At 43.5% G+C, this 23,610-nt stretch overlaps 3 protein-coding genes across 4 annotated transcripts; all 3 read right to left on the reverse strand.

The window, feature by feature from the left end:
* Positions 1 to 1,600: 1,600 nt before the first annotated feature.
* LOC306796271 (actin-related protein 2) lies at positions 1,601 to 7,225 on the reverse strand. The gene is made up of 9 exons (XM_079295123.1): positions 7,050 to 7,225; positions 6,023 to 6,133; positions 4,984 to 5,142; positions 4,598 to 4,727; positions 4,218 to 4,354; positions 3,958 to 4,107; positions 3,260 to 3,405; positions 3,034 to 3,166; positions 1,601 to 2,576 (listed from the first exon to the last, which is right to left on the reverse strand). Exons 1-9 carry the CDS (start codon positions 7,095 to 7,097, stop codon positions 2,406 to 2,408), a joined length of 1,185 nt encoding a protein of 394 aa, XP_079151249.1. The 5' UTR covers positions 7,098 to 7,225; the 3' UTR covers positions 1,601 to 2,405.
* Positions 7,226 to 9,937: 2,712 nt separating this feature from the next.
* Positions 9,938 to 12,174, reverse strand: six7 (SIX homeobox 7; the record flags this gene model as incomplete). The annotated part of the gene is made up of 3 exons (XM_079295121.1): positions 9,938 to 10,145; positions 10,274 to 10,437; positions 11,767 to 12,174. 3 exons carry the CDS (start codon positions 12,172 to 12,174, stop codon positions 9,938 to 9,940), a joined length of 780 nt encoding a protein of 259 aa, XP_079151247.1.
* A 7,795-nt stretch (positions 12,175 to 19,969) lies between these two features.
* b4gat1 (beta-1,4-glucuronyltransferase 1) lies at positions 19,970 to 23,271 on the reverse strand. 2 transcript variants are annotated; one of them, XM_079295130.1, is made up of 2 exons: positions 21,876 to 23,271; positions 19,970 to 21,644 (listed from the first exon to the last, which is right to left on the reverse strand). In XM_079295130.1, exons 1-2 carry the CDS (start codon positions 22,977 to 22,979, stop codon positions 21,453 to 21,455), a joined length of 1,296 nt encoding a protein of 431 aa, XP_079151256.1. In that variant the 5' UTR covers positions 22,980 to 23,271; the 3' UTR covers positions 19,970 to 21,452. The 2 variants fall into 2 exon arrangements, with proteins under 2 accessions (XP_079151256.1, XP_079151255.1); XM_079295129.1 differs by having other exon boundaries at positions 19,970 to 21,665.
* Between the last annotated feature and the right edge of the window lie 339 nt (positions 23,272 to 23,610).

Here is a 23,610-nt window from a genome sequence, read left to right on the forward strand (position 1 = left end):
CTCTCTCTGGTTCTGTCTCTTTTTTTCTCCGGGCGGTGTGTTGTGTCTCGTCGTGGGTTCAGGACTCGTTTTTGAAAAAAACCCCAACCCTTCTCCAGACTAGGAGCAGACCTTTAACGGTAAACTCTTTCCTGAAAAAAATGGACCAACAATGCCGAGCACAGCAGGACCAACGGTTGTACTATGTACCGCTCAGTGTGGCTGCTGGTGTAAAGCAGTGTACTACTATTTGTGACATGGAAAATGTGTAATAAATGGATTTTGTTTTGTTATTTGAAACGTGAACCCAGAGTTATACCGCGATAGGGATTACATCATTAAAAAACGTGTGGAGGCTCAAATCCAAAGACAAATTCTGTGAGACTACTGTTGCCTGGAAACGAAAATCACTTCCTGTACGCACACCGAGAAGGCGAATAGTCCACCGTGGTGATGTAACCCTTTCACAGTATAGTTCTGGGCAACAATCTAAAAAGACACTTGGATGTTTTATTACTTCACTTTTATGTTGGATGGATACCACGTTGTTAAAAGGCTTTTTTTTCGGTGCTCCCTGGAATACAGTTAGACAAAAAAAGGGTGAGATGCGTTATAGCCGAGACCAAACCTCAATACCAAAGTGACAAAGAAGCACAGATAAAGAGAGGCCATCTTGTCATACAACAGGTGTTTACCTTGAAAGAAATGTCAAGCTCGAGGGAAGCTTTTAAATCAGCTGTTTATTTTTAGAGTCGACCACGGAGACAATTTCATTTTTTTTGCTTATTTTAGTGCAGACTCTCCTCCCCGCTCGCGTATTCTATTAAGTGTTTTTTTGGCAGGTGGAGTAATGAGCGAGTAGGAGGGAAGTGGCAAGAAAAGCATCGGGCTCTCTTGTTTTTTAAAACCCGAGTGAGAAACAACATCACATCGACGCGCCGAGACAACCTGCGACAGATTTACTGAATGACTCGCGAATGTATTAAAAACAACGTGTCAGACTTTAACCCCTTCACAACTGCATTCATTTCACCTTTCAACTCGCCGCTTTTTTTTGAGTTCTACTGTTCCTCTTGGCCGTACTGTAAAATAACGTCACAACCGGTCTGACCAATAAACCAGGACCTCTCGGTGACTGGTAGAATGTAAATGTCAAAGGTCACCAGCTTCTGGTGGCCCCTGCTGCAAGTCATCACTATCAACTGACTGTTCTACTCCGTGTCATTATCAGTTATCACGTTGTGTATTTTAAAACTAACTTTTAATTGTTCAACTCGTCGGGTAGATATCAAACCTAAGTATGGATTTTCAACATATCGGGAGTTTTTAAATCAGCTGAGGGGGTTCATTTTGAGAACTATGACTCTGTGTTTTGAACATTATTGCATGCTTTTTCATTTAACGTGAAGGTTCTGCGAATGTGGTGCGCGTGAAGCATGTGTTCATTGTGAGAGCTCACTATTTATTTTTCTTGTGTGAAAAAACACATGACTGTATTTTGTCAGGTAACTCCGTATCGCAATAAAAAAAAAATTGCAATATCTGTTGACAGTGTTGCATTCAGTTTGGTTCTGTTTGATTGTGATTGGATGTCTTAAAGGAATTCAACCACCAGATGGAAGCAAACACCCTTTTACTCCTGCTGTTAAACCACCAGCACCCTCAGATGTGCGGTTTATTCAAGAGCGACGACATTCTAACCTCATTTTTTATTTTTGGACTTTATTGCAGCTTTTAACAAATCAAAGAAAGAACTGCTCACTTTTCACAAAAGCCTTCATTTTGCATGTTTGATCAAATTTATTTGAAAGTTGGTGAAGCAATCCTTAAATCTGACGAATCAAATACTGATATTGCCCAAATGCAAAGAAAATATCAAGACAGAGAATATCTTAATAAGCTAAGTATTGATTACAATGAGCTAGCAAGCTACTTTGTTTCTCAGGTTTATGATTATTTACCATTTAAAATATTTCACATTTTCTACATCAGTCAGTGGCGTTTCCCAGCATTGCAGTAGCCTTTTAAAAAGCACAATATTGGGTTTCACTTTTTCGTTGGATGTAACAAAATATTTTCAGTCTGGGGATTGATTTTCTGTTACAAAACCTCAACTCAGCAGCAGCTAACAGTTATTTATATTATTAAATATTTTTGAGATGAAGTAATGAAGTCTATGACATGTCAGAAAACTCAAACATGTCCACTTTTAAATGATATAAAGAAAGGAAAACTTGGCCATCAAAGACAATTGTCACTTTTTTGTCAGTCGATTAATCGAAATATTGTTCCAGCACTAGCAGGAATGAAGGAGCGCCATTTCCCGTGAAGTACATTGAGTACAATATGTTTCATCCAGCATGCCAGGCTATAAGAGGTGAGAAGTTGATATAAAAGCTGAAATATCTGGGTGATGCTGTCATTTTTTATCTGATTCCACCTCCCAGTTTTTGCAGCACTCCCAGGCCTTTCTCCTCGTAGTCTGCCCGGCTCAGCCAGAAGGAGTCCTTGTCTTTCATGATGTTGGCGAGCACCGCGCCGCCCAGGAACACCATGTGTTTACGCCGGGGAGGGTCCTCGATGCGGATCCGAAACTTCTACACAGGTGAGGGAAAAGGAGAGGTGAGTTCTCTCTATGAGTGTATGTGTCTCTCTCTGTTTGTTAGTTGGAGCACCAGACTGCTCCCAAGGTCCACTTACTTTCAGTATTGGTCTTAATGACCATGTGATGTGCTCAAAAGCTCCAGAACAAGCGAGTAAGTGGACCTCAGGCTGAGATTGTTTTGTCAAATGCAATTTCCATTACAAAAAGAGTAAAAGAGCTCTATTGTCAATGCTATTTAACATGTATTGAATGACTGGAACATGTTTTAACATTGTTGTTATGATTTTATGCAAAGGTATTGAAGAGATTTTTAAAGTTCTAAACGATAACCTTATCCAACATTGTGTTGCTGCTGTGTTTTAATAAACAGATTATCTCCCCAGCTGTATCCCGACTGCATCATTCTCCAGTAGAGCAGACATGTTGTCAGTGGATGCTAAAGTTCTTACTGATAGCTTCTTAGTGTCTCCGTCCAGCACCCTCTCCAGGTAGAGCTGCTTCATCTCTCTCTCTAGTCTGGAGGGAAGTCCCGGGTACATGGTGGACCCTCCTGACAGAACAATGTGCTTATAGAAGTCTGCCCTGCACAGAGAAGAAGAAAGACAATGACTTGTCTACATCCCCCGTGTGTCTTCTTCAGGGCGTCAGTACTGACGGCAGTGAGGAGACTCAGACCTGAGGTCGATGTCTGCAGCCTGGATGGTGTTAAACAGCAGCTCCGCCACTCCTGCTCCCTCCACGTTAATGAGGTGAGGCTGGAAGAGAGCCTCAGGGGCCCCGAACCTCTCTCCACCCACCTTCACCTGCCGGCCGTCAGGGAGCTGCACAACAGAAAGGAACCAACTTTAGAAAGAACAACATGGCAGCAGCGTGCCGCAATGTCTTTTCTTACACAGCATCAAAACATGTTTAAATTATTCTTATAGTGGCATTACATTCATTTTTTTATATTTGGGAAAATACACTTATTAATCTATTTTCTTGCCAAGAGTTCGATAAGAAAACTCATACCACTCCCATGTTTGTATGCTAACTAAATAGAGCTAAGTTAGCATAAACCACCCCATAACGCCACAAATTATTGTTTTTACACTTACAATACTTTTACTTTTTGAGCAGATTAAACAAACAAGACATAACTTGTTGGTATTCTTTTTTTACTTTTGGTGCCTGGCTAGCCATTTCCCCCTCTTTCCAGTATTTATGCTAAGCTAAGCTAACCAACTGCTGGCTTTAGCTTCATATTTACCGCACAGGTGTAAGAGTGGTACCGATCTTCTCGTCTAACCCTCAGCAAGAATTTCCCAAAATGCTGAACCCTTCCTTCGACTTAAACTAAAATGTCTTTCCTGGGATTCAGTTCGTCACCATACCGTGAACGTCTCCACCAGGTAGGTGGTCTCCAAAGCCAGGCGCTGCTCCTGCTCGATGTTGTATCCCACATAGCAGAGCTCCTCCTTCAACAAACGCACAGTCTCAAAGTCGGCCGTGTGGTTGAAGGCGTAACCTCGGAGGAGCAGGAGCTGATGGCGGGAAGACAAAAAGGTGAGTGGTTTTGTCGTTTGTCTGTTATGCATATTTTTTCCCCTCATTTCTTCATGTGCAATATGGAGCTGGGAGTCTCCCGGCTCACCTTGATGAGGTACCGCGTGATGTCCCGTCCTGCGATGTCCAGCCGGCGTGTGAGGTGGGGTAAAGAAAAGCCCTCATACACGGGACAGATGTGGGTGACACCGTCCCCCGAGTCGAGGACCACACCGGTCAGCAAACCTGTAGACGGGAACAATTCCCAAAAGATTATTTAATGAAACATTTCCAATAATCCTGGAGGTCTGACAGAACAGAAAAGTTAGAAATTAGACTTCTTGAGTCTTGTTTTTAAACGCTGAAACACACGATTATTACAGTTTGCTCCCAGAAACAACAATTTAAGATCAAAAAGTGAAAATGAAAGAACGATTCGAACGATTCAAACGACTACATATTGATATATGATTGGACTTGATGTCTTACCCTGAGCATACAGAGTGAGCACGGCCTGAATTGCCACATAAATGCCGTGGAACTGGTACGTCTCAAACATGACCTCCGTGATCTTCTCCCGGTTCTTGGTGGGGTTCATGGGCGGCTCGGTCAGCAGGATCTTCAGGAAGAAACAAATGCAATACAAACTGAGGGAGTTCAAGCATACGTTTTTAATTCTAGGATACAGAAAGAGAGGATAATGCTGTGATACCGAGCACAACAATGTAGAATTCCATTACAATGCAGGCTTCTTGCAAACCTCCGTAAAAGCTGCACACAACATTTCGCAGCTCTAACATTTTGCAAGGAAACGCGTGCAGCTTGTATTGTTAGAAATGTTAATAGAGTACAACATCTGCCCAGTTGTGTTCTACCTTGCATTCTGGCGGGTTGACGTCCAGGCGGTCGGGGCCGAAGGTGTAGTCCCACAGGTGGAGCATGTCTTCCCAGCTGCGCACCATGCCGTTCTCCATCGGGTAGGACACCTCCAGCATGGAGCGGCACTCGCTGGCCTCATCACCCACCATCAGGTCCTGGTGGGAGAGAGCGGGAGGAGGTCAGCAACGGGATGAGAGCTGAGCTTTCTGTTAAATGTCTGTTTGTTTACATTTTTAGGAATACAGGATTAGGGTTATTTTTTCTTATGAATAGGGGGAAGTTGTAATGTGTGCACTCTACAGTTAGTCTGCAACTGTGTTGGTCTTGCTTTGTGTTAAAAAGGACGAGGACTTGGTATTGTTTCTAAAATGTCATTCCTGATACCTTAATTTAGGCACAGATGCAAAAACAATACTTTTTACAACACCATATATTGGGGAATATATACATCAATGTATTGTCTTAACACTTGCAACCTTAAAAACATTTTTGTCAGAATATAGAATTTAAATCAGGTGACATATGATCAAAGGATAATCAGACTAAGAATCAAACTGATGATAACTTTTGATACTGTCTTGGGGGAAAAGGAAGTTGACCAAAAAAGACAGACAACTATCTTGTGGACAGTGATGTCTTTGTTTTGACTCTGCTGTGGATTATGAAATGAAGCCAACGTGGCCTTTGCACTCCTGCTCCACAAGATGTCCCGTGAGGATTACGAGGAGTATAAATCTGAGTGCTCGGCACGGCCTCAGGTTACGTGAGAATATGAATTTAACTGTGTCTTACGGGCAGCTAACAGGTGTACCGATCTAAGACACGGTGATACGTTTGAGCTGCGAGGTAAGAGGAGCTAGAGGAGAGGAGGTAGGTCAGGTGTTTAATTAACTTAACAAGTCTTATAGCGTGTGTTCAGACTTACCAGGCAGGCATTCCCTTCGCTTTGACCAGAATACAACCACATAGAGTTGGTGTTAATAAGTGACAAAGAACGGGGAACATATGCAAAGCAAGACATTAGAGTGATCCCACCTTTATCTCAATGTTGCCCACTTTGGTGTTGGATCGTATGATCGGTCGACCCACCATGGCAGGGAAGATGTGGTCGGGGAAGTTGGATCCAGCGAAGCCACACTTGACAAACTGGGGAGGGGTGTGAGAGTGAAACAAACGTGGACTTTTTTGTGAATAAAGTTCTCGTTTATTTCGTGTGTTAACTCACATTAATTGTACTCCGACACTAAAGGCTTTTGGAATGGATGATTTCCATTCATAAATCAATTACATTCAGTTTAATCCGGCTTAATCTGTCTGTCCCAGAGTGTGTTATTATGATGCATTCACCAGATTATTCATCAGAACATGTAAATGCAATTTCATTACATTTTTAAAAGCATGTGCAATAAGTCATTTGGCATAAGTATATTGTTGCATTGCTTTTAAATGGCCTGCTGCTTCTCTGCATGTCATGACTACACCTCGTACCGTAGTGTCTCAACTTGTCTTTATGGACACATTCCTTAGCCTGAAGGGGTGAAATGCATTCCAAAGAGAGGCAAACGAATTAGGTCACAAGTTTCTGACTGCAGGTACGGTTCATTACTCACGTTTGTCCTCACATATGTCAGTATCTTCATGCCACAATACAGTATTTAAGAGCCACTCCGGATGTTTTATATCTCAAATCTCTCGTCCTGCTTTTCATCCAGTTGTTGCTCAGTTCAAAGCATCACATCCATTTATGGCTGTGTGTGCACATACAGAGAGTGACAAGTCTAGACAGATGTGGAATCAGGCTACAGTATGCACACAGATTCACACCCTTCAGATGTCAACCATTGCATATGATCCAGAAGTAAACGTTTACCCTCTTAGAGCAGCTACTTTTAAATAAAACAGATGTTTAACACAGCTGGTGTAGGTTTGCATGAGACATTTTTGAAGAAAACACTTTGAATATCAGCTAAAAAGTTACTGCAAAAGAAAAAAGACAATAACCAGTTATGTTGATAGACTGTTGGGTAACGGCATGGTACAAAACAGACACTACTTGACTTACCCCTGTCCCATTGTCACAGACCACCACTTTTCTCCCCTCGCTGTCCATGCTTAAACCAATACAGCTCAAGATACTCCCTCCTGTCAGGACAGGAGTTTCACCAACAAATGACAAATCCAAGACTGTAATGCATGAATTTAGCAGTGACTACAACTGACAGGTAAGCAGAAGTCTTCTTGCTACTGCTTCCTGCGTGGGCGGGATCGCTGAATGGGTGGACACCCATTTTCTGTGATCTGGAAAGAGGGGAAGGACTTAAACTTCACTCTTTTGTAGGCAAACAGGTAGCTTTCTTTTGAATGAGGTAACTCATTTTTAAAGTTGCAACAACAAAAAAATAACATTTGGTCCATTTATTATGTAAATATCTATACTCTGCCTACTACTGGTGAGATGTTACTAACGTTACATCTGTTCACTGTTATTGAATCGTCCATGCACTTTTAAACTTTTGTCACTGAATGATACTTTCTGTATTTTGAATAGCTTCACAGAAAATAGCAGTAGTCTAATAATAATCCTCCCTTAAGTTCCTTCAGCATCACGTTAGTTTTGTGCCTCCTAAAAATAGAATAACGGTTCCTCAGAGACACTGGATGGCGTCGTTCTGCCCCCGTGTTTTCTACCGTTAACACTCGTTGCGCTACAAAACGAGCAAGAAGTGATGTCACTTCCGGCCAGAGATGAGAGAGGGTAATATAACTGATATATTAAAGAAAAGCTTTGGTGAAGAGTGTTGGAAGCCTCTTTTGGAGTTTTTGGAGTCAACAAGTCTAGTGAATAGAATTTGAGAATTATATTTATTTTATTTTGTTTTATTTTGTGTTTGTTTGTTTGGTTTTCGTATTCGAGAATTACTTTCCTTAGTCCACACTCCAGATTAGTGGGAGGCGGTAATGCACCTAAAAGTTGTTGCCAACCGCCATTAAAAACAAAAGAAGAAGAAAAATTCACTTCCGGTCACCATCTTTGTTTGCTTTAGGAAACAGTTGCAACTCCGGAACAGGTAAAAACATTCAAAATTGACCCACAGAAATTATATTTTTTCGTTTAAGCTGGGTAGAAGTCTTTTGGGAACCTGGAATGTCCTCAAAACATTAGTAGGTGTTTGTTTTGTGTGACTTGTATTATTTAATTGAAAAACATGCCAGTGATTTAAAGGTTTGTCTGTGAAGCTTTTAGTTGTCCCTTATGTTAATTAGATAACAACATGGTCAACAACCCTTCCAATTTCATACTAAAATTTACACTTAATATACACAACAGGGGGCACACTCTGGACCTAATCATCACCAAAGGTGTAAACATTTCCAAGGTTGCTGTGACTGATTTTATTTCTTACACTGTTTCTTTAATTGTTTTTAAATCTCCTTTTCTTTTGCCTTATGTTTTGATGCTTTTAATGGTTTTATGTGAAGCACTTTGAATTACCTTGTTGTTGAAATGTGCTATACAAATAAACTTGCCTTGCCTTAATCTCAAACTTTTCCTGTGAAACGTAAATCAATGTAAGGATTGTTTCAACAATAACAATAACTACATAATCCCTTAAAATGTTCGGCAGTTGGGGCATGTAAATTAGCTTATATTGACTAAATATGAAACATTTCTGCTCGGTGTTCAATCGCGGAAAACCGGATTGTTGGATGAATTCATGTTGCACTTTTGTCTTTTATCATTGGTGCTTTAAAAAGCTGATTTGAGGAATCTTCCTCTGTTAAAGTGAAGACAACATTGTACTGAATGGACTTGTACGTGGCCCATAACTCAAGTCTTGTCACACATCATTGCTGTACTGTAACACAGTTTTGAACTCACAAATACAGCGAGTCAGTACAACTTTGGATAAAAATAGGTTCATTTATTGACATAAAACATTTACAAAATACATCTTTTCATTTCAGTAATGCGTTTTGAGAAATGATTGTTGTAAAAAAGACAGCAAACAGGCCGTTGAGTGTGTGTTTGTGACAGGACACAATCTTATCCTGCCCATGCAGGTGTCACTGTTCTCAAATGTAATAGGCACATTGAGTTAAGACTGACTCGTGCTTTACAGTCTCGCTGTCTCGTCTTTTTCTGTTTTCAGCTCCTGCAGGAATTCATCAGAGCAGCTCAGGAGCGTTTACAAAAAAAACAAAAAACTACATATTTTAAATGGTAAACAAACACGGACTGAACAGGTAAAACACAGCTGGTAACAAAATGGTTTTGTATTTTAAGCAGCGCGTTTGCATCATTACTTCCATAAAGTCTTTCCAAACTTATGCTGTTAATTGGTTTTCCGTTGTAAAAGAGTGATGCCCTTAGTTTTTAAGGCAGTGAAATGTGTTTAATTGGTCTGTCACTATGTTTACATGCCATTATAACAAGATGGTTAAAGTTGATATTGTTTCGTAATAGTGCCATTAGATAGGTACATTTTGGAGATGTATTCAAACTGTATTGCTGTAGTGTGATGATAATAAAGTTATGCATCTAAATGTAGTGACATATATTAAAAGCCTACCCAAGGCATTGTTGATTGTGTCCTCACAATTTCCATACAAATGAGTTATGTAGCTTAGATACTGACTATTAGAAAATAATCTATCCAAACCAAAAGTATCAAAAACCTGAAATGTTATTACTCACATTATCTAAAGACCATGCTCAGCAGTAAACTAGTTCATTTAACAGTTGAAGTCATGTGCCATGGTGCTTTTTTTTTAAGTGCTGGTTGTTTTTGCACGTCATTGCCTCACAATGTCCACTCACAGCCTCCTCCTCCTCCCACTGAGAACACCTCAGTGTTTCCAAACAGCCTCGGCCAGTTTAAATGTCTTTATCTGGGTCTGATGATGGACGCCGCTCTCGCCCCTCCGCAGGGAACGAGAGTCTCGACCCTCTCAAGACTCGAACTCGCTGTCGCTGCTGACGGAGATCTCTGGGGTGGAGGCTCCAGTTCCTTGCCGCTCGTCTGTGCTACAGTCGCTGGCCTCCGGGCTGCCCAGGTGGCGAGGAGACGGAGGCAACAAGTGGCCGTGATGGCGGCGGTCCTGGAGGGAGCCGTTAAGGGAGCTCCCAGAGGGCAAGAGGGAGGAATCCTGCTGCATTCTGGGTGGAGGGAGAGATGAGAGACATGAGTTCGGGCTCAACGGATGGATGTGCTGGAGCTGCTCTTCAGGCAGATGTTAATACTCATTGCATACATTGGAATTAACCATATGTAAACGTTGACATACCTGTTTTTTGCGGCCGCAGCGCGGTCTCTTTGGCGGCGGTTCTTGAACCAGTTGCCGACCTGTGTGGGTGTGAGTCCCGTGGCCTGGGCCAAGTGGCGCTTCCTGGACGGGTTGGGGTACGGGTCTTGAAGGTACCACTCTCTCAACAAACTGCGGGTCCTTTCCTGGAGAACACATAGAAATATATGGAATATTTAGGCTGCCATTCATTAATCTCATGTTATATTATCTCCTGTTAAGTAGACAACACAACGTACAATCTATTAGCATGGAATAGCACTTTGATAAGACACCAGGTGGTGTTTTAATATCCTATTACACCACAATAATCTCATGATGCTCCGTATAATCACATTAGACTTGATTTATTAGTACAGTAGATTATTGGAAGTATACATAACAATTTATAGCCACCAAATTGGATCATGTTAAGGGGCTTAATAGGCTGTCGGGGAGGCTATCCCTCCCGAGGGTTGGAATTACAGATTACCATACTTCCCCCCCAATGTCACATGAGGGCGATCACACACATAAACACACAACTTAATCTTTGAATCCTTAAAGTTAATTTCTCTCTCGTGACATTTAACAGAGTATCATAACAGTTATCATAACTTAAAGACAATCTATTTGCTTCCAAAAGAACCACTCATGCTGAAATTCAGTGTTTGTGTATATTTCTGCATGTCTGCAGGCGAGGAGCTGAAGAGTTCAACATGGAGTGAATGTCTGTGTTGGCTCCTGGATAGCAGATAGATAGGCTCGTTCAGATTATTGCTCATACTGTGGTTTAATATTTTAAATGTTAGCTGCTAATTACAAATAAGATTAAACTCTAATGGAACCTGCAGAAATCTGGCCTTTCAAGGTGCACACAGTAAATTATGCTGAAGCGTCAATTTTAAATCAAAAACAGGTCAAATAATAGGCTGTGTGACATCATATAAAGTTGGTATAAGATATGACGAAACTAATTAAATGAACATGATGTATTCACCGATAGATTTACAAGTTGCGCTGGAATCAGTGCTAAAACTACTGATTTGGCATCTTTAGGAGCCGTAATCTAACCTTGTTTGTCAGTATGTGAAAGCCTGGATATGCTGGTCAGAAAGTATTCACCAGACTTGTACGAGACTTCTGATCTTGCAACAGGCCACCAGGTCTAAAGTTGTGTAAAGTCACAGCAGAAGGCAGAGGGATAACCAAAGCTCTGGATATTATCATCTTAACAGCTCAAAGACCAGGCTGCTCCATGCAGCAGGTTAAAAGTCACCTGTAGAGAGCTGCTGGTGGTCAAGTTTACAATGTTAAGATGCACTTTCCTACGGTCTGAATGCATGTTATATATAATTATATATAATGATGCAATCGATATAGTTTTCGTCCTAAGACGAGGGGACACGTGGGTTGTACCGCGGGGCACAAACTCCATCGCCCTGTCACCAGCAGCCGTGTGGGTGAAATTCTAGAACGCGTATCATTGTGTTTACCTTAAAGCAATGCGTCTTCTGCTCGCCGTCCCAGATGGTGCGGGGCAGGGGGAACTTTTTCCGGATCCGGTACTTCTCCACCGGGCCCAGCGGCCGCCCGCGGAGCCTCTCCGCCTCTCGGTAGTGCGCGTCCAGCCACAGGTCCTGGAGCTTGGCGTGCGACTCGCGCGTGAACCGGTGACTCTGGAGGATCTGGTAAAGACCCTCGAAGTTTCCCCCGTGGAAGGCGACCAGCGCTCGCGCTCGCATCACGGACTCGTGTCGGTTGAGCGCCTCCCCGGCGGAGCCAGGGACGGCCGCGGGCAGCGACCAGAGGAACCTGCCGAGGCGCTCGATGTCCCCGGTCTCCTCCAAGTTCTCACACACCCGAGCGACCTGGTCCGACGTGAACATCGGCAGTGGGAACATCTCGGCTATGTGCCTTCTCTCTCCCCCCCCCCCCCCTCCCCAGCAGTTCGCCGAAGAAGATATGAAATGTGCGCATGAAGTGTTGTGTCCAACCGTGCGTAACGCTCCGTGCGCTCGCTGCCTCTTTTTTTTCTCCAAGATGATGGCAAGATTTTTGACACTGGCAGCATCTGTCCGCCGCCTCTCTTAAAGTAGCCGAGTCTTTCCCGGTATTTGGGCAAATGTTTCAGAGACGCTGGTGCGCAACGGTGGCCGCAAGCTAAATAAAGAAAGAGGACAAGGAGTCGACCCGTATTTATAGCGAGATACAATTAGCATCTCTGTAGTTGTTTTGAGAAGGATTATGCGTCCGGGCCATTAGCCTCTTAGTGGGGGGTAGTGTGTACAGAGGAGAGGTGACTGGCTGATCAGCTTGTTTGGCTTATAGCCTGAGGATACATTGACTGCCGGGATGACTGCAGCGAGCAAACAAGCGGGGATATGTTATTTGATGACGGATCTGGTGGAGATGGAGACAGCCATGGACAGGAGATGATGAGGGGAGAGTAGACGTGGAGAGAAAACCACTCCACGGTTTTTTTTTGACAGCAGGCAAACCCAAGAAGATGTAAGGAGAATGCCAAGAAGTGAGGGTATTCATACTTTTAGGAATGAGTGGACACTTTAAAGTCGTAGTGAGGAATGGTTAAGCCTGAACGTTGATGGCACAATTACATCGTGGGGTCATGGTCATGAAAATGTGCCTGGACATTTGATCGCGAGGACACGTTGGGACACAAAGATGCACCCCGACCAGCTAATACCCATGTAATTAAAAGAGATACGGTTCCATCGTTCATCCTCCGCGACCTCTTGTTAGGACAAGGCATAATAAAAACGCCCGAGGCATCGATGTATGGAGCAACTCCGGGATAAGGAATTAATGATCTGCTGCCCGGTTCAACCCCTCTGATCTCAGCTCATTAATCAGGTTTAGGATCATTTACTTATTAATCAGGTTTAGGATCCTGTCAGCATCTGTCAACAGTAATACAAACACGTTACACTTCATTTGCACACCATAGCTGAGAGGAAATGTGTATATATATACATATACATATATACATATATACATATATATATATATATATATATATATATATATATATATATATATATATATATATATATATATATATATATATATTAGCAATTTAACTTAAAGCCTAAAAGAAACGGCGCTGAAGGCAGACATAGATTAATCCCTGGAGTGCATATGAGGCTTTGGATAAAGGTTGCAGTCAGGTGAAGGATCGTCTGGTTTAATATAAAGTGAAGTGGCTTAAAATTCGTCTACAAATCTGTCTAGAATACAGATAATATCTATGAGCATCAGGTTGTGTTGTTGGGATCAATACTAAACAATACATTTTAATAATTCCTCCAACAAAACCAGTTTGTCATCTTAAATACTTCTTTAGTGCTTTAACGTTTCAATAATCTATTGTAGAAGCAAATGATCCATCTATTATTGCAGACATAGAAATACAGACAATTTAAAAGAAAATGCAATTGAGACAATATGAATCATACATTTTCTTTCTTAATTTGGAAATAAATGTATTAAAACATAAATTCCATATGAGCATCAAGTAAATAGTGATTCTCAACATTGTAGTTATGACTGAGGCTTCATCATCTCTTCTGCATTATAATATATATAGATATATATTATTCATTTCACAATAATATAAGACAGAGAAAAGTAGAACATTCTCTTGTTTGAGCAGCTGAGATGAGCAAATATGTAGATAAATGACTCTAAGCAGTGAATCAATTATCAGAATCAACACTCGTTAACTTACAGTCAACTAGATGCTGTTCAGTGGAGTTTAGGGTCTAGAAAGCGTATAGAATGACTCTATAAGCAGCAATCATTTGATACGTGTTAGAGCCTAAATCTATAGCTTAACATACCAGGTGGGATTGGTAAACTAATGCAAAGGGGGTTAGGTGTGATTTTATGTGTGTGTGTGTGTGTGTGTGTGTGTGTGTACGTATGTGTGTCCGCCACACTCTTTGGCACAGAAGGGGAGAAATGAGCTCAGTGAAGATCATGCTCACAAGTTAATCTAACCCCTCCAAGTTTCAGACACTTTGCGCCCCTGCCCACCACCACCATACTTACGTACACGCGCACACACACACACACACACACACACACACACACACACACACACACACACACACACACACACACACACACACACACACACACACACACACACACACACACACACACACACACACACACACACACACCTTCAGTACAAGAAACACTTTGAGAGCAGACTGAACCAAAATCTGCTTAAGCGCTCCCGATCCGTTGGAGCGGGATGAATGATAAGATGGTGGTGGACTGAACCGATTACATACGTGTTTGTAGAAGGGGGGGGGGGGGGGGGGGGTCATATATATACATCACATCTTATACTTTAAATCTTTGTAACGTAGAACATCTTGACATCACCAATCATGCTTTTGTCACTACTGCTCTCAATTATTATTGAGAATGTACGTATAGTGATTTAATGTGTTTCATTTATATCCGATATATTTTTCCTTTATGTCACACCGTGGCCATGTTTTTTGGACAGCTGTAATTATACTTGTCTGTAACAATTTCAGACACTTATTTTGAAATTTACACCAAAAATGTAAATACTGTTGTACTTTAAAATGTCATTTTATTCACACTAGTGTTAAATAGCTGCTATGAACGTTTTGGAGAGGCATCCTTAAAGGGAAGCACTTAGGAAGTTCAACTTTATCTCTTCATATAATAGTCCTGAGAGTTCCTCTGAACCGCTGCCAAAGATAACCCATCTCCATCCAACAGCCCACAAACAATAAAATGCTAATTCTCACTGTCACTTCACAGAAGGGTTTATCTGTTATCTGCTTGCCTTCAAGTGTTTGGGTTAGAACTGGAAAGCCCAAATTTCTTGTAGATGTGACGGTGTTTTGCTGTTTCCTCCTTCAGGTGGTGAACCGCCCGAAGGACACGGCACACCTGATCCAGAGGCCCGGACTGAGCCGACGCCTTTACCCCTAAACTACTGGTGCATTCGGGTTGCTCCTCGTCAACTCATCGGGTGAGAGACTCTTCATGTTTACGACCAGTTATTTCATTATAAAGTAATAATAACGATAAAGAATGCAGAAAGATGTCAGAAAGACATTTTTATCTTCAGTAGATCTAAACCTTTAGTGCCATTGAATTTGTGTTGTTTGGTCACTGTTTAACTGTGTTTTAAGTTAAGAACAAACTGGAGAATGTGTAAAACTTGTTAGTAACTACAAATGAATGTACACACACACACACACACACTGCCTCATTGGCTGGACCTATAGATGGTGGAACCCCACTTGGCATAATTAATTAGAGGATTAACCAGAAGCCTCCTGCTTAAAAAAAATGACCTGTTGATTTTGCCAACGGCGGGGGGGGGGTGGGGGGGGGGGGCATGCTGTGTGTGTGTGTGTGTGTGTGTGTGTGTGTGGAATGGGGGCTATTACCATGCTGTATAAATCCACACCAAGCACAATTAACAAGCAATTGGGAGGAGAAGTAATTAGTATTATCTGCTTATCACTGTCGACCCCTATTCTCAGGAAAATGGGTTAAAAAACTCACACACACATACACACTCACACACACACACACACACACACACTAATTCCCTCCAGGCAAATGTGTAAGGGCTAATTACAAGCTCATTTGCAACTCAATAGCAGTATCCTCCCAGACAGGTCTATCCCCCGTGCTCTCCCCCCCCCCCCCGCCCTCAACATACTGTGTGTTAGCTTTACCTCTCAGCCCGCACTCGCCAAACAAACGCCAAAAAATGAGAGAGAGAGAGAGAGAGAGAGAGAGAGAGAGAGAGAGAGAGAGAGAGAGAGAGCTCCTGATTCAATAGACACAGGTGATACATGGGGGATTTCATAAATTTCAATTTAATGCATTTGAATATATATATATTATTAGTCTTGTAATTTGTACATTTCTGCATTTACAGAAACCTTTCCATGAGCACCCTAGATCAATATGAGATGGATATTCACAAGAAGGAAAAATAAACTGGGCTTCCCTCGGGAGAAGCTCCACACGCACTTTGGTTTCGCGGTCACGACTCAGTATGTTTTGGGGAACAGCTGGGAAACATGTTGACTTACAAACTTAAAACTTTTAAAGTTCTTATCAGTAAAATTGATTGATACTTCTCACTTTTCGACATGGACTAGCATGAGGCCGGGGAATCGAACCTCCGACCCTCTGATTGAAGGACGACACCGCCGCAGTCGCTTCGCTCCATCATCACCCGTAACAGGTGTTAACTGGAGTTGTTTAGGAACCCTGAAGGATTTAATTTGGGACTTATTCTTTCCTAATGCTATAATGCTCATTAATTCCTACTTTGGTGACTCCCACTGATCCTCTCTGGTCGGCCCGGCCCGGCCCAGAAAGAAGCATTGGGAAGGACGCTTCGTCTTTTCGAGGGACGTTAAAGAGGAAGAAGGCGGGAACGCGGGGTTGTAAGATGAGGGTACACATCTGTCATGACCCACAGAGCGGCGTGTTGGAAGAAACAATCACTCCTGTTCAGGCACTTTGGACTGTTTTCGCCTGTTCGGTGGCAGAACTAGCGCTCTGACAGCGCTGTCAATCACTAGGTCCGCAAAAGGGAAGAAAATCCTCAGTAGAAGTGCAATGGCACACAAAATTCGTACGCACAATGGGGCTTTTTTGGGGTCTGTTTTCAGTACAGCTGACAAAAGATTCAATTTATACATTTTTGCCAAAGCTAGATTGAACAGCATTTCAGTTGTGTAGCATTTACAGTAATATGTCTTCATGCTAAAGAAGCGTTTTTGCTACTACCGTCACAGTCATCTGTTTTTACAGTTACTATAAAACAGGATTTGAATAAACATTTTGTCTTCTTGTACACACTAGAAGTGACAAAAGGCCGTAAGTTATTTATTTGTATCGTGTGCAGCTTTAAAGCAGCTCATTTACTTTGTGTCGTACATTCTGGCACAATACACTCAAAAGTCAAGTATCAGTCTGCGTACTGACTCCTTAGAGTACACCAAGTATTCTTAAAGTATACAAAGTATCTGTTGCTGTTCCAGCCTTCTACACATACTCAAACTTCAAATGAGTCGCATGAAACTAGGACACAGGCCTAACGTTAGTATTCACTAACAGTTCAATTAGTCCGCTGCATGTCGGTCAACTCTCATCCAGTTGGTGTCAATATTTCGCTATTATTCACCAATTCTCCCGTTCCTGTTCAACAGCATCTGCAAAGATGTCCTACAAACTCTAACAAGCAAAGAAAGACACTTAAACAGCAGTGAAAGCAGTCACCCTCACTACTGGCTTATATTGATTTTGTCATGTCGTGTGATCCTTCGCTACGAGGGCTGAAAACTGAATCCGTCATATAAATCCCACTTAATCTCCCGTGTTACAACTGCTTTATTAAGTATCTTCACTGGAGTCAGTGTCAAAGCCAGGTGGGTCGATACCAGAGCAGCTTCTACGCAGTAAAATCAGCTCATTTGAATCTTTAGTGCTACTTTTTAATCGACTTTTTCTGAATCAGAATGTTTGATTTGTCTTCATTTGGCTCATGTGACAGCAGGGGTGGGAGACTAAGAGCTTGGTGAGAGGGATTACCTATGTCTGTTCGGCCTCCTCCCCCCTCCGACAGTGTCACGTCTCATTACTTCTGTCCTCCAGCGCGGACAGTCTGGCTTTAGCGGGATGCATTTAAGATGCGGGCAGCCTGGGCGTCCAAGAACACCGGGTTTAGAGGCACGGTGATATGCGCCGCCCTTTGCCCGAGAGGCTTTTGTTTTTCTTCTTCTCTCTCCAGTAAGCAGACAGGTAGACGTCTCCCAAAGCTGGCATTGACCGCAGTTAAGCCTTTACTTGTTAAAGTGACACTGTGACACTGAGGGAGAGTAGAGAGGAGTTCATAGAAGAAGACATTGTCGAATATTAGAGCAGGAGAAATGCTGATATGGATGTAAAAAACACGTGGTTGTAGCTTAGAAATGAAACATCTTAGTGTTTATTCTTCTTACTTTTTATTGGACAAGACATTTGAGGATGTCAAAGGCATCTTTTTTACTTTTTATTGATTGATTGATAGTGAAAATAATAAACTGGAACTACTTCAACAGTTCTCCCACTTTGTGATTTTAAAGAGAAGAAGAAGCTTTCATCCTGCAACGTTTCTAACGCTGAAACAGTTCGTCGGGTCAAATGTGACTCCTTACTTTCGGACTAGACGCGGCCGGCTCTTGCGCGACAAATACACACTCGTGTAGTTGCAATCTATTAGTAAGTCAGTATTCAGACACAATGCATTCTAAATCCCCCCTTTTCAGACACACAGTGAGCATGTTCAGTCAATAAGATCTCTTCGACCATTTCTCTAAACCTTTGGGCCTAATCACTTGCACATCCTTCCAGTCAAGTGGCTCATTACAAGACATCCCCGCTGTTAAGCCGAGAGGCGTAACTATCCTCTATGGTCCTCTGTTTTTCTCTCTTCAAACTGCAGTTAAACACGCTACAGTGGACAAACAACCAACTCGTTTGTAGCCACGTTTTTTGTTCATTTTGCGAATTCCTTTCATCGGCGTGGGTCATTGAATCTTTCATTTCTCCCCCATTCGCTGACCCAGAAGACCCCGCGTGTCTACAACGCCTGCACGTTGACCCCTTTACTCTCATGGCCCCCCCCCCCCCCCCCCTCATCTCGCCCTCCAGCTGGTTCCCTGCACTGCCAGAAGCCGAGAGCAGTTTTCCTGGCCCTTCGCAGGGCGGCTAATCTAGATGGCGGGAGGCCTCCCTCCTGCTAGCGGTGCACAAGAGAAGGCAGCCCTAATTGCTTATGTCGTAAAGCTCTCTGACCCAGATAAGCCTCCGCTCCCCAAATCTGTCGATATAACCCCACTTTACCTCACCAAACCTGCTTGTCCTGATCCACGCAGGCTAACGCCTCGAACGTTTCTGCACCTTCTGCCACATTACTAACACCCGGGACACGGGGAGATTGGGACGGGTTGATACCGACAGCTTATTGCTGCAGGGAGACAACGACTTAAAGTGGTATTCTTTCATTTGTGTATTTGTCGACAAAGAACATGCCATAACGTAGGCCTCGTGTATGAATCCAATGCAGTAGTCCGTCTGTTAATTTATGTATTTTGATACAAACCTTTTAAGAAAATGTAATTCTGTAGCTCAAAGGAAAGTGGGAAACAAACTTCCCGAACAATACAAAGCTTTTTATAGATGCATGGATACTCTTTTGGTGAGATCTTTGAAGAGGAAGGCTTGATGGATTCACCGGAAAGCAAAAGTCGCAGATATTCTACGCACTACTTTGTCAGGTGGAGGGTGATTATAGGTGCGCTCAATGAAAGCCAAAGCAGCGGCGGCGTTGCGTGCAGCTAGCTCTGGCAGCTAATGCTAAAGCTAAAGCTTAGCCACCAAACGCCACTGTGGCTCTGGACAAGTGGCGAATGTCACACGTGCCATGTTACACCACAAGTAAATGTCAAGCGTGTCAAGTGCTCGGTGAACGATACTCCTGCTGATATCTTGCAGTTTTTTCTGACAGAACTACAAATTCCATCATAACGTTATGCTCTTTAAGCCCTGTAGTTCGTACTGTAGCTCGTATGATTATGATAATATCAATAATACAAAGTATAATGACAGTTATGGGTCAAATAAAAATCACCCTGTAGGTTTAATAGAAATTCCAACAATACAAATCAGGCAAACAAAAAATAGAGAAGAAGAGACACGTGAGACATAAAGTACCACAGTATCACACAATATGCTGAAATTGATCTCACTCCAAAAATACCAAATGAAAATGATTTAAAGTGGTTCTAAAACTAAATATTCCAAACCAAACATCGTTTTTTTTGTCCCGCACCAAACACTATTTCGTGCTAGTTTTCCTGCTTAGGGTCATTTCAATAAAAATATAAAAATGTAACCAATTCCAGTTGAACTAAAACATTTTCACAATAAATATATCAGTGTTCTCCAAAAATCAACAATTACACATCGACTTAACACTTAAAAGGATTAGTGTACACTTTACAGTGCTGTTTATAAGAAGAGTGGTAGTTCATGTGTAATACCGCATGTACCACAGAATAACACGAGTATAACGTGTAAAATCAATCGTCTGATATCTTCTAGTGGTGCTGAGGGTTTCCACTGTTTGGTTTACATTGTGATTGTGCAGTTTTCTGTTTGATCCGCGCTACATTTCTACATGTAGCCCCACATCATGAAGTCTACTTCAGGAGAAAACCCCCAACTCCAGATGACCTGATACCAGCGTCTGTGCGTTTACAGCCCCGTGAGCGCCAAACAACACCGGTGTTGCGTAATCCCCGTGTTCTGCTGTAGTGCTTCAACTTCAATATCTGTATGATGCAACAGTGATCCCAACACTCAAGTGCCTGTTGCCACCTGGTGGTCGGACCGCATCATTGATTGGCACGACGTTCAACAGAAATAAAGTGATATAAGCGACACAAAAACTAACTCGGGAACCAAAAGGGAGAATTCTATATTTTTACAGTTTCATGATTGTGCCTTCATTTGAATGAACCAGTCAGACGGCTGTTCATTCTCATATCTCAGTCATTTTAAACCACATTCGCAGCACGCAGTTCTATCTTTAGGATAAAAACTATGAACTTGACGCGTCGGACACCAAAAAGGGACGAGTGAATGTGATTTCTGTCTTTGATCGGCTGTCGGTGAAACGTTGAGCGTCTAACTTCGTGTTGGTGAACTCTCAGGGTGTGAATATGTAGACTCGGTGTCTCACAGGGTCTATTTTTGTATCTGGACCGGCTCAAGAAAAAGTACCTCATATGCTTTGACATTAATGTCGATCAAATGGCATCTAGATTTTCGGATTTGCATTCGATTTCTAAAAAATCCGCGAGCCAGACTTCCAATCCTTTCTGACTTTCAGTCCCAACCAGCAGGACGTTCTCTGAAACCTCCAGAGAACCTTTCCCTGCTGCTCACTTCAAACAAACCCCGAGCGTCGGATTGGATTAAACTCCCACTGTGCCGTCATCACGAGAAATCAAAGAAAAGCGTGGCCGTGAAGCTAAATCTGGTTAAAATCACAAACACCGTCATTGTCATCAGAGGCCGGACGTGTGGTCCTCGTCACGTTTCAGCACCGTCGGTTGGAGGATGGGTATTTGGTTTTCAGGCCCTCTTTGAAGCTGCGGAACAGAACGCGGTTGCGTTTGTTCTCCTCGTCCTTCCTGGCGTGGAACTCCCCCTGGATCTTGAAGCCCCGGTGCACCACGAACGCCGAGCTCAGCACCGAGAACCTGTATCCGGCCACGTGGAGCTCGCAGGCCTGCGGGGAGACAAGAAGACACTTGTGGGGAGGGATGAGGGAGGAGGAGAGGAGGTGAGAATGATAGATGAGACAGAAGAGGTGAGGAAGACAAGTAGAAGCACGATGAGGAGAGAGGAGATGGAAAGAGGTGTCGAGATGTTGCCGCGGGAAGCACAGATTCAAATAAATCAGCAACAAAGTTGATTGTCCATTAAAGGGGCAATCTCAACATGTTTAAATCGCACAAACCTGGCTGATACGATTGAAGCCATATTGCTTGAAGCTCTCGTCATAGAGGGGCACAGTGTGGGGCCCGATGTAGAAAGGCTCCCAGGGGTCCGTCCAGGTGAGCGTGTGGGCGACTTCCATGGTGCCCGTCTCTCTGACGTGGCTGTTGACCCACTGCGAGTAGTTGGTGGGGGCCTGACAGCGGGGACACAGCTCCTCGTAGAACGGCCGGACCTCACCGACCTGGTAGAGCTGGACCAGCTCGGCCTTGTTGGCGGGCATCTTCCGGGCGTGGCGGATCTCGAAGGCGGGCAGCACGAACACCTCGGCGCCGGTCGACTCGCGCGTAAAGACCAAGGCCATGAACTGCTGGTGCAGGTCCGCGCTCGGCATCATGTCGATGTCGATTACCAGGATGTAGGAGGACTCGGTGCCACCCCGGGCGACGTTGCGCAGAAGGTTGTTGGGGTAGGAGACGTTCCCACTGATGGCATAGTTCTTGTCTTTGTCCCGGTGGGTCTCCAGTCTGGAGAACACCGAGGCGCAGTCATCAAGACCTGCAAAGTGCTCCCGGTCCTGGTCAGGGAAACTGGCCATCTCCCCGGACAGGCAGACCAGGTGGAAGTCCACCAGGGATTGGATCTGAGGGCAGAAGAAGTTGAGTGCGTAGACCAGAGCTGTGGCAAACTTGACATCTTGCCCGTGCGCAAATATGGCCACAGAGAGCAGGTTGTGCCACCTCTCCAGGAGGGATTCCAGGTGATGCAGGTTGTTGATGGTCGTGTGTGTGGCTAAAGCCAGGACGCTGGAGCCGGGGTCAGATCCCGGTTTGTGGTTCGTGGTGAAATCACTTTTGATCAAGTTCTTGTACACCCGGTACTGCCCGCTGTTGTCGAAGATCCCACCGGTAGACAGCGAGTACCTCAGACGCTCCTTCCGAGAGTTCTTCTCGGGGTGCCCATTCTTCTTGCCCCCGGAGCCTCCAAAGAGCTCAGAGTACAGGTACCGCTGCTGCTTACCGTAGAACTTGGATAAGAAGGACAGGTATATGAGCTGCAGGAGCGCCACGATCAGCAGAGCACTCAGCACCACTTTGAAGACGGAACATTTCTTGGAGAGATGCATTCCAGAGGAACTGCAAAACCGACCAAACTGGTGCACACAAAGCAAAGTCCGAACACCGGAGGAGCGAGGCTGGGCTATTTCTGTCCGAGCGTACCAGCTAACATTAGCCACATGCTAACGCTGCAGCCTGCTAGGCTGGAAATACAACGACCACTTGCATAATTTCTGCTGGTTTGCAGCACAACTGCCCCAGATGTTTTCACCACGGGCCTCGACGGCGCGAATAAAACGACGAATCTCATCCGGTTTTCGTGATCTCCATCAAAACACAACACGGTTGTTGCCGTTTCTGCTGCTGTGACGGCGGACGCATGTTGATACGTAACGACCGTAATGTCGGGAGTAAAGGCGCCACCGAATTTGGTCCCGGAGCACCGCTTGTTGAAGTGTTTATTAACAGGCACGAGTGGAAATAAAGAGCTGTTGTCACTACAGGGTTAGTGTCACGTGACAGTGAAGATGTAAAAGCTACAATGAGTGTGTCTGGAGTCCTATAAGATGCTGTTTGCTGAGTGTATGGAGTCCATAAGACGAGGTGGCCGAGTGGTTAAGGCGATGGACTGCTAATCCATTGTGCTCTGCACGCGTGGGTTCGAATCCCATCCTCGTCGACAGTTGGTTTTGAATTTTT

The sequence above is a fragment of the Melanostigma gelatinosum genome (assembly GCF_949748355.1).
Source record: "Melanostigma gelatinosum genome assembly, chromosome: 23".
Lineage (NCBI taxonomy): Eukaryota > Metazoa > Chordata > Actinopteri > Perciformes > Zoarcidae > Melanostigma > Melanostigma gelatinosum.